Here is a 12110-nt window from a genome sequence, read left to right as displayed (position 1 = left end):
CGCTCAGGACGCTTAAAGTGTGAACGCCAAAAGATTAAAAGTGTGGGGAGCGGCGCACGTCGAGTTCAGTGTGCGGTTGCATTGGGCGGTCAAAATGCATTTACAACATTTATGCAACACACCACAAACACTTCCAATCGCTTGCTGCATCAGCCGGGGCAGCGCCGTCCTACTCTGCCCGGCGCGCTAACTCATTCTCGACGGCTTGAATAGCTGATTGTATCGAAATTATTACGATGTGGTAATTTTATGAGCATACAACGCGACGCAATGCGCGTTGCTGCCACACCAACAACACCACAACAGCAGTCATAATAATGAGCGTTCCGAAACAAAAGTGGACTGTGTGCCACAAATTGGATTTGCTAAGATTTGCCTTATGACCGAATAAGCCAAGCCACCGACTGACCAACCGACCAGCCTACCGATTCGCCGCTCAGCACGCCAGATCTCTTAACTCTCAAGCAAATGTATGCAGCTGAAATGCATATATTCAGTAGTGTATTAAATATATATGAGCTTGTGCGCTGCACCGGTTGCTTCTCCGGTTGGATTGTATGCAGATGGCGACGTTCTGATAAGATACACGGCCGGCGATATCGGCTCATGCTTACCTCCGCTCTGCGGTTGCGGCATGCAGCCTCATTGCAATTGCACTGGCAACCGCTTACGTAACCAGCTTTGGGATTCGTACATTCCTAAGTTGGATTATAAATTGGTCATTGCGAAGGCTAAATGATGGTTTTAAGGTTATTAATGAAATCATATTATTATACATACAAAAAATTCGAAATTGAGTGTCTTATTGATTACGCTTCACTACTTCAAATTACATACATATCCGTAATACTACATATGTTCAACATTTTCAGGTTCTGTGGTCAGATATAAACCAGTTTTAACCAATATTACAATTTTGTTTCACTCATGTTTTTTTTTTGTGTTTCATTCATGCCACTGTAAATTTCCGAAAATGTTGTTACGTTATTTTGCATTTCAGGTGACATATATACATTTCGAGCTACCAACGAACGGATTTGCTTTGTTGCACGGGTGTAATAAAAAAACAACGCATGTGATTACTGCTGGCTAACACTCCAAGGCATTTTCTATAAGAAGATATTTTTTGAGTTATAGGTTTACCAGAAAATTGATGATTATATTCTTGTTTCGTGGGCATGAAATATAATATTACTGAAGAATGCGTCCTCAGCTAATTTTTCAAGCATATCCTTTGCAAACTTTTTTCGCTGTCATGTTTGCAAAACATTCAAGACTTTTGGTACACTTCATACAATATATTGAATATATGAATATATTGAAGCGATTCATAAGAAGCTTTGAGATTCTCTATTATGTCTTGGATGCCAATACGACGATATGTATATTTTTCGAAATTATGAGCATGAGCTAAGTGTTTCGAAGCTGCAGTTAATTACGAATATCAAATTTTTAGTGGTGAAAATAAAGTTGAATTATTATCGTAAAAAAAAGTAACCTGTGTAGGGGTTAACGGAGCTATCAAGTCCTGTCCGACTAATGCGCTCAATATACACTTGCATCAGCTAACCATAGACGCGTATGCACTGAAAGTAACTGTAAGTTTCACTATTAGAATTAAGGAATTAAGAGGATAGAGTCGGAAAGAGTTCGGACACAGCGACATCCTAACTGAGCTGAATATAATAAATCAGATTATATTCTCCCAACGTTAGATTCCAACGGATAATTTATGGGAAATATCGGAGGAGGACGCTACCTCTATCTACACCAATGGGTCCAAAATGGACTGAGGATTGGGGTGCGGAGTATAACTCAATGATCTCATAACCTCTATTTATATCCACCTACCAAACACAGTTAGCAGCTTCCAAGCGGAAGTCCAAGCGAAATTCTATTGAAAAACTGCGGGAGGATACAGAAAGCAAACATATTCACGTACAGCCAGGCGGCTTTGCTTGCCTTGTAGACATATCGTTGTCAAGGATTTAAGCTCACTGACTGGGCAACTCCACCTATCGGTAATTTGGGTTCCCGGTCACAGGAACATTTTCGGACACGAAAAAGTGGACGAGTTGGTAATGCAAGAAGTGTCATTAGACGAGTTCGAAGCGCAGCCAGTACTATACCCAATAGGAGCGATCAATAGGGAGCTTTATAAGCATTTTGAACAAATCTCATAGAACGGATGGAACACAACAACTAGTTGCAAGATAATAAAAAAAAAATATCACCGAAATATGACAGGAATAGAACAAAGGACCTGCTATCTAGATCTGGAAATGGCAAATACAAACTTACAGGTACTATGACGGGACACTGAACACAAAAAGACACAACGGACGTAAGTAGCTTCATTCAGAGAACCAAATGAGTCGAGTGCAACAATTAAACGGAATAGCAAGGCTATAAGGTTCTACGTCAGTGCATCAAAAGGAGGCATACAACGCTAATTGAGCCCCTGATAGCGACACTTCCAGGGGCCTATCTACCAATATCATCACTTTTTAGACCCGACATGGTGCATTACACTGTTCTACGCCACCAAACGATCACGTCCCCTTTTAGTTGTAAGGAAACCTTAAATGCAAACACAATGATCATATTTTAAGCTACCTGATCTTGCTCCATTTAACCTAACCTGAGGAAAGCATAAGGGTAATATAGAACATAACTACATGGATTTGCGGAAGATTGAACATTTCCTCGTAAGTATGGAGTGCTACTGGTTGGGAGCTTACCGGTGTGTTTTGAAATCTTTGCCACTGCTTTTTCAAACTGTTCTTGGAGTAAAATACCTAAGTCACTTCCAGGACACTTGTAAGCAGTTAAGTTTTGTAATCAATTTATATGCTTAAGAGTCTTTGTAACCGTTAGTTTCCTAACATTTCTGCGTTCTAAATTTTGTTTGGCTCAAATTGAATTATTTCAGCAACACCTTGCTCGCTGGTCCATTGCAGTTAAGCTGCACAAATAGTAGTTGAAACCCCAACAACAATTTTTCTGCTGCAGCGCAATATTTTTTCGTTGTTGTTGTTATCTTATGCCATAAATTCATAACAGAGTACACATTAATTCAAATCTCGACCATCGACAGTTCATTTGATAGCCTGAGGCCATTGACGCTGATTATTATGATTATTGTTATTGCGCGTCATGAACACACACAACCTTACACTAGTATATGTATATCACATAAATGTTGCAGCCGACCAAAAGCTCGGTTGCTCAAGCACGTGGGTTGGGACAATGAGGCGGAAGGTGCGAGTACACATATATACTGATATATTCGTAAGTCACCAGCAATGTGGTAGCACTATATGTTTTTATATCTAAGTTATATATTTATGTTGCTCGCTACATTTACACATACACTTAAGTATATAGTGAAGAGTTAACGTAGTGAAAAGCATCGACTAGGATATGCAGAGTATTTGCTACTTGTAGTTTGTGCAGCTACGCAATGTGGCATGAACGAAATTACACATCGCTAGCTGTCAGATGGAGGACACCAATCGACAGCGGAATGGGAGCAGAACAAAAAATATGTATAAACTGAAATTTGTATGACCAGAGGCGGCGCTGCGCCAACAATTTCGCTGCATGCTATAATAATGAAGTAAGGAAGAAATTCATTACAATGTAATTGAGCAGCGAAGCGGAGCCAGCGCTGCCGAGGGGTTTTGGGTGCGCGCCACTCGGGTGATGACTAGCAAACTGGCGGATTTGTATATGGCACAGCATTGGACGCTGCTGTTCCCCTGCCGGCGACAGTAGCGCTAACAAACCAAAGACATTTGAGCGAAGGCTCCGCTGTGCGAGTGAAGGTCGTTGAAAAGCGGCGGAGAAGACTACTTAGTTAAGCAACATGGGTGGGTACCAGCTGCCTGAGAGGGGTGTTTTCTGCCGTTAATTTCTGCTTTGCTTCCGCAGCTCTCTATGCTCCAGCGAAGTTGGTGCTAACTGCCGTTTTGTTGCGATGCTGTAGCTGCCACACAGTTGCTTTTTCAATTCATATTCATTCACTTGGAAATCAACGGAAGGTTCCTAATTCATAATCGACAGCAGTAGCGGTGGCACAGTGTATTAATTAGGGACAACAAGGTGGAGCTGAACTTAAGTTTTTTCATTGAGTTTAGCTTTTCTACAAAAAAATATTTGGAAAACGTTATGCTCCCCAAGAGTTTTTAAAAAGCAAGTGGAAACACCGCAAAACTTTTCGAAGTATTGTCCATTGGTAGTCATGACTTTTTCCCATATTTCTGTCAAAGCACTACAGTAAAACTGTTCATCTGTAGATGCTATTCAAGAATCAGGCCTTTGTACGATGGCGTCTTGTGAGTGGAACTGCTTCTAAGCCAGCCCAAGTGCCACCCATCAGAACAATATCTAGAGAATAAGGCAGGTAGTATTGGATTTCCCGTTTTCAGTTAGATTTTAACGGGTTGGCAACGTGATTGCAAGCTTTGTCATGCAGTAGAATCACTTTTTCGTGCCTCTTCTGTTATTGAGCTTATAAGGGACCCAAGTTCTTTGTTTGAGTATCATGCGCAGCGCATGTGGTCGCTTTGAAAGCTTGCCTGGTGATGGCCAAAGCTCCCAAAAGCTTCGTCAACTTTTTAGAGTTAATGATGTGTTTCAACCACCGGCTTCTTTGCCTGAAAAAAGAAAATGAACACTTCCAAATGATGATCCTTTGGCAAAAGATCGGACATATTCACACAACCAGAACTATGTGACTCATAAAGAAATTCAATTATGTGTCTTTCTCAAATGTCTAGGTTAAGTCTATCAGGTTTCGGATACATCAAAATCAATCACCAAAAAAGCTTCTAGTTCGAGGTAAAAGGGAACTTAGTATTAGTGTAGAGGTCTTAACAGGGCATAACAGGGGTCTCAATCGGGTTACCCACTATATGAAGAATGGGCTTAATAACAACTTAAGTGCGGCCGCTTGCGGTCTAGCTCTCCTTTGTCTTCCATTTCAACCAACCAATCAACCAGAGAGGATTATTATCATATTTTAATATTTCCATCCAAGAAATTGTAGTTTTCTGTTCAAAATTAGCATTTCATCAGAATCCTATTATACTTAAAAGTTAAGAACGCTTAGCAAACGAAATTTCCGAAAAATTTCTGACTTGGGTTTCTGTGACGTTTGGTTTTCGCAGAGTTTCCATTTTGTGCCACAAAACCCAGGATACTCTCTATCTGTTTCCAACCATGTTGACAACCTTGGAAGCTCTATCTAACATCATCAATTCTCAATAAAAATGTTACACAAATATCTCTCACGCCTTTCGGCAGAATTGAAAATTTATTCAAATAAACCAAATTAAAGCATAATTAATCTCAAATGACAATTAGTTTACATAGTAGTTTTATTACTAATTTAAATCATTTCAAGATATGTAATCAACTTCAAGTAGCGGGTTTCAATTAGAAAACTCTCGAAATGATAATAATTATATATTGCTCATTACGAGTGGAAGAGCATGATAAAAGCTACAAGTTAGGTCAATTATCACGTGTAATTTTTAATCACCCTCTTAAAGCTGTAGACAATTGTCTACTGGAGATAAAACTCAGAAATTTCTCTCCTTTCAGTGATATTTCTCCCTATAACAGCAAGTCGTTTCTGGAGTATAACTGTTATGTTGAATTGATATTCTCTTAACTATTGACGTTCTGTTACACAACGTTTTTGTGAAGATAGATGGTAAGATAGTTCGTAGGCCCACCGATTTTCATCAATCATCATTTCAAGATGATAGACTGTTGTGAATTTAATATCGTCTCCTTCACTTGAAGTACGTATATTTTCGAAAAATCCTGCCATAAGTTCTGTTAATGCTATAAAAATCAAACTATATACATTTTTTAATAAAACAATTTTTTTTTTATATTAAATGAGTAATTTACCAAATTTTCCACAAAAGTTTTCGAACTGATTAAGAGTTCCTATGACTATTTTGCCCTTTCATACAAAATAAGCACATTTAAGGAACAAGCGATATCAGATCACTATAGCAAATAACTTTTATACAAACCCATCATTGAACATAAAGTAGAGATTTTTATATAGCCTTCTATAATGCTTATACATGCTATAAGAAATGCACCTGTAAAGGGCTTGTAGTTGCTTTTTGCGGCGAATAATGAAGACCTCATACAGATAATACTATCAGAAACGACTATTTTACCAAATACTTAAAGTGTTAATAACGGCTATTTGGGAAGTTAGAAGCATTATTGATTCCTAAGCTCTTATTAGCAAAGGTAAGAAATGAGAATTAATTACACTATCATTGTCCCCCGAAAGCAAACAATAGCAGCTATAGCTAATCTATACTCAATTGAAGTGATCGAGTCGAGCGCCTAATCGCTCATTACTTAGCACTCACATTCATTGTATATTTTGACAAAAAAGTGCCCGGAAGTCTAAATAAAACACAAAATATTTAATTATTCATTTAAAATATTTAATTAATTATTTAGGTCGCTTTGAGGGAAACGTCTCAATACGGCCAACTAGAACTCCTTGTTGACCGACCCTTCGGAACAAATTCATTATGCACCAAACCACCAAAATGGAAAAAATCAATGAGCATCACCTAGATTTTTGAGCGGCTTAGCATTTCTTTTTTTTTTTTTTTTTTTGTATTCCGGGTCGTTTTTTTCACCGCATTTCGGATAAGTGTTGACGTGTTTGCATGTCACACTCATGTCTCAGTTGCTGTTTCAATGCTCGCCATGAATGTGGGATCGAAATTCGCATCAATTGATGATGTCCAACGAAAACTGTTTAGCTTTATCGGGACGCGTCTAATAAGAACGCGTTTCATACCCATATTATCCACCAAAATCATTCGAGAAAACTCGCGAGAAATAGCAAAGGCTCTCTTGCCATCTTTCTGACACTTACCTAACGATTTTCAAACACCACATCATTCACTTTTTAATATTTTCATCACTTGAAGAGTTTAAGTGTCCAGAACGAAGCATGTTCAACGACGTCTCGACCGTTATTGCTGAAAACCATTCGTGGTTCGCACACGAGATTTATTTACAAATACAAAATTTGAGACCAACTCTTTGTTCGACATTTTTATTCATTGCAAAAATCGCAAAGTACTAATGGGATGCACTTAACCAGCTGCTGTGAACAAACTGATTGACAGATCGCTCTTAATTTTGACAAATTAGAATTTCCGGGAGCATTTTTGTCGCAATGTGTGGGAAATGAGAAGTATTTTCTTTAATGAAAGGGCTTTATCATCGCTGCCCTGTTATAGCTGAATTTCAAGTGTGCATATGCCATCGTCTATAAAAGCGCAACGTTTGACGAAGCAAATTTTAGTTTAGTGAACTGCACAGAACATTCTGGTTTGGATGATTTCAAAAGCTTAAGTGAACGTGTACTAGTAACCGGCATTTCATAGCACAATTGTGCAAGTCTTCACACGTTCTATATACTTACGCAGGGCCATGTTGTTAAGATAAGTAGCCCATATTTGAAATAAATATAAATGAAATTTGGCCTCATAATAAATATGCCATAACTATATTATATCTTACAGTCTTGGAAGCGCCTTTCATTTATTCTCTCATAAGTTGTTGTTTTGTCGGTGCTCAAGTAAGTTCTACGAGTAATGAAGAATTCGCCCTAAAACGGTTCCTTCTCTGAGCTTATTGCTATATGAAGTGTATTTGAAAACTGCATTTGACATGAACTTTCGCCTAGGCTTGTGTAGTGATTTGGAGTTTGACTGACAAATGCACTGTAATTTTATTTCTCATACTGTTCCTCAAATAATTGATCGAATGTTTGTGATGTGCTTATTCAAGGATAAAGCAAAAAAATAAAACCAAAATCATATCAAAATATTTTAAATCATAAAAGGGGAGGTTAACGTTTTCAAACACCAAAACATATTTCATTCAAAAAGTAAAAAGTTGAAAAATTAAACTTTCAGCAGTGAGACTCCATTGAGTCAAGCTTCTTAAGAGGTTTTGATCTAAAATATGAATATGATTGGATGCGTCATTCGTCCTAGAATCCTGTAACATTTTTCGACCCTATTCCAATTCATACAATTTCATAACATGAAAGAACCGCCACCAAATTTAAAGGTTGGCCTTTTGTGCCTCAACGATAGTGGTTCACCTTGCCACACCCACTGCCTCTCATCTGACATCATCACCAATTCATCATTTTCTAGAGGCGAGACTATTAAACTGTATAGCAACCAGCCAGTGTAATACATCATATAATTTTCCTTGGATACTGAAAAATGTGGTGTTGAATTAACATCTTCAAGCAGCGCAATAATGACAACTAAGCCAACATTATTTGTGGCTCTTGGTAAAACATATTCGGACTTTGAATATATCCTGGGAGAATACCGCTGGACCTCGAAAACTATCAAGCCCTGCCATATGTTCCGTTATAAATTATAGAACTCAAATTATGCAGCACGCACAGTTTTTGAGTCAAAGATTTTTAGAGACTCTTCAAATTTCTACGAAATATTGAACAATCCATCTACTCTAACCCCTACCACTAACTTATAGACGATCAATTATCTACAGCTATGAAGTCAGGAACATTACGTTTAAGCCACTGAACTTTAGTTTTTGTCTTGTATGCTGGAGCAAATCCTTGCTAGTAGATTCATATCCTTCTCTCCATCTAAGAGAGTATTGCTTAACTACTTTACCACGCCCTCTAAAACATCCTCCTTGTACACTTTTACCCCTGTCTTAATCCCTTCACAGCTAGATGGGAACCGCGTTGAACCCTGGCTATAACATTTGTTGGGCCTTTGGGGTTTTTGTGTCGATTTCTTGGTTTCGTTTACTAAAGGTTTATCCAACAGTGGAAATGTTTTCACCTGTAGGAAAACTGATTGCAGTCAAAAACGCTCATTTGTCGGAACAAGCGATATCGGGCCAATATAGCACTTAGCTTTCATGCAAACTGATCAATCAGAATCCAAACAGAGATCTTTCTATTCTTTGGTCAACAAATATTTAATATTACCGTTACTTTCTGGGGCATAAAGTGGAGACGTAATTCTGATAATATTATCAAAAACGACTACCTTATCTCTTTGGGTAATTAAAAGGCGAATAATGTCCGGTCTGTCTAGACCCTTGTCAGTTAATGTTAGAAAAGAGAATGAATTTACTGAACCTAAAGGTCTGAAGCCGTTAGAATAAGTATGCCCATGCGGGGTTCACTCGAATAGTCGAAGGTGTCAATATAACGGCAAAAATTAAAGCATTTGTGATTATCAAATAAATAAACTAATGCAAATAGTAAAAAAAGTGTGTTATAACTTTGGCAAATATTGATAAATAAAAAAAGGTGCACTAACTGAACCCCCGCAAAGCAAACGATGGCAATTATAGCCAATCTATACTCAACTGAAGTGATCGAGTCGAGCACTCATTCGCTCATTAATTAGCACTCACGCTCAATCTATAAGAAATGAGAAGTATTTCCTTTAATGAAAGGGCCCTGTTATCACTGCCCTTTTACCGCTGAATTTCGAGTGTGAATTTGCTCGTCTATAAAAGCGCAACATTTCACTAAGCAAATTTTAATTTAGTGAATGCACAGAACATTGTGGTTTGGGTGATATATTTAGAGTTAAAAGCTGTTACAAATAAGAAGAATTACAAAAAGTTTATTTTCGATAAACAAAAGAAACTATAAAAATGATTATCAAAAACCCGAACAATATAGTTGTGCCCGATTATTTGAACGAGAACTTCTTCGTGGCCGCGCTCGAGGAAGGTTTGCGTGCAATCCAGGTGACAGTTAGTGAAATAACTTTCGAATGGGCCACAGACCCCGGTGATAATTACTGCTCACGCATCTATCGTGTCGTGGTCGCCTATGGGCGTCTAGTTGAAGCTGATGAGCCGCCAGTACAAGAACAACGGTCGTTAATTGTCAAATCTATACCGGTTTCGAAAGACACCCGTTTCCTTGAAGATATAGGTGTTTTTCTTAAGGAAAAAATGACCTATTTGGATTTATTGCCACGGCTGCAAGTACTTGTGCCGTGTCCGAAATTCGGTGCCACGTTAGTATACCCAATAAAATTGTGGAACATTTCTCATAATTTTTTTTTTTTTTTTTTTTTGTATAACAATTTAATGTTTTAAAATGATTTTTCGGGTATTATCATTTATGATTTCTTCTATTCTGCCCAGCTGCTATTATGCAACCAAATCACCCATTAACACCCTTGTTTTTACTGACTTGAAAAATGAAGGTTTTAGGGTTGCGCCACGACAGGACCAACTCGATTGGGCACATTGCGAACTGATCTTGCAACAAACGGCACGGCTGCATGCCACTTCAATGATTTTAGCCCAGCGTGTAAGTATATTGAAGAGAAATAAGTAAGAATTTTTTTACCATATTACGGGAGTTATTTAGACAATGTAGTGAAGATATACTTGTGCAACAAAAACAATTTAAATGCTCTAAAATAGTGTGGTTTTCAAGAATAATGTGAATTTAAACTCATGTATGCATGTGTCATTTGGTATATGCTCAAAAACGATATGAAATCGTACCAGTTTTTTCAATTTAGTGCAAATCATTTTTCAAAATCGTGACAAATCATATGGATATACATATATCATCTATCATCTATAGGATCCCGACACCACCAAGCGCTTAGTTGATGGTATGCTGTGCGAGAAATCTGTAATGAAGTCTGATTGTTTTAAACATGTTTTCGGCATTATATTGAAGCACCTAGCCAACAATGCAGCCAAGTGGCCCGGTTTTGAAAAGATCGCACAAAAATTGCACCATTTCCATGATAATTTCAATATCATATGCGCACGCTTAGCAGATCATCGTGAAGGCGATCGTTTCGTTGTGATGAATCATGGTGATCTCACGGTATCAAATATCATGTACGCCTATGATGATCCCAAGCAACCCAAGAAACCAACGCGCGCTATTTTTGTAAGTTCCACTTTAATCTATAACTTTATCATTTCATTTCAATAGCTCATTCTTGTTTTATGAACTTTCAGGTGGATTTCCAAGTTAGTTTCTGTGGCAGCCCTGGCTGCGATCTAAACTTCTTTCTCAACACCAGTGTTCAACTGGATTTGCTGAAGGAACGACGCGAAGATCTCATAAATGTGTATTATAGAACATTCAAGGAGACATTGGAATACCTGCATTACGAAAATATACCCACTTTAGATGATCTAAAGTACGAATTGCGTGCTCGTGAATTGTATGGTCTTTTCGCTTTGTTCGGTTTTCTGCCCTTAATTACTATGCCGAATGAGCTATCCGGAGATAACAGTATTGAAACTATGATAAATGGGGAGAACGTCCGCCTAAAGTACCAAAAACTATTTGCACAAGATAATGTACAAGCCCTGCTAAAGTATGGACTCAAGCGCTTAGAGAGTATGGGTGTGTTGGACGAGTTTTAGTTACCTTTGATATTGGGTACAACTACTTTATGGGTGTTGGGTACATGTAAATATATAGTATATTTATATTAATATAGGTTATATGAAATTGTAGTGAAAAAATGTTATGTTATGGCTAAAATAATACACTTCTCGTGTGCTTATTTCCTTAAATGTTCTACTTAATGCACACGGTTTGTCCCGAAAGTAATATAACCGATTTTCTTTCTCCGCGATTGTACTTCGGAGCCTGTGCGAATCGACTGGATTCGGTAGAGGACGTTTCTAGCTAACGAACGAGCGACTGGTCAGTTGTGTTTGAGCACCTGGAGAGTCAGGACAAATATTTACGCGCGACGTATTTCTGTGATTGGTGCAAGCCGAAAATGCAGCTTCGTTAGAGCAACTTTACGAATCCTGTGTGAAACTCGGTAAATCTGCGAGAGAGTCATTTGATATGAGCAAGCAAGCTTACCCAGATGTTGCTTTAGCCAGAAGTGGTGTATTTCGGTGGCAGCAGACCTTTTTGGAGGGCCGGGACGAGGTCACTGATGAATGAGCAAATCCAAAGTGAAAACGATTCTTATTGTCTTTTTTGACATCAAAGGCATCGTGCACCATAAATTTGTTAGTGCTGAACAAAACGTCAAAGC

At 38.2% G+C, this 12110-nt stretch overlaps 1 protein-coding gene across 1 annotated transcript; it reads left to right on the top strand.

The window, feature by feature from the left end:
- Positions 1-7982: 7982 nt before the first annotated feature.
- On the top strand, positions 7983-11631 carry LOC108975792. The gene is made up of 4 exons (XM_018944518.1): positions 7983-10094; positions 10225-10393; positions 10676-10993; positions 11065-11631. Exons 1-4 carry the CDS (start codon positions 9724-9726, stop codon positions 11476-11478), a joined length of 1272 nt encoding a protein of 423 aa, XP_018800063.1. The 5' UTR covers positions 7983-9723; the 3' UTR covers positions 11479-11631.
- The last annotated feature ends 479 nt before the right edge of the window (positions 11632-12110 follow it).

This window comes from Bactrocera latifrons, unplaced genomic scaffold (genome assembly GCF_001853355.1).
Source record: "Bactrocera latifrons isolate USDA-ARS-PBARC rearing strain unplaced genomic scaffold, ASM185335v1 scaffold_7, whole genome shotgun sequence".
Classification (NCBI taxonomy): domain Eukaryota; kingdom Metazoa; phylum Arthropoda; class Insecta; order Diptera; family Tephritidae; genus Bactrocera; species Bactrocera latifrons.
This window is presented reverse-complemented; position numbering and strand designations above follow the sequence as displayed.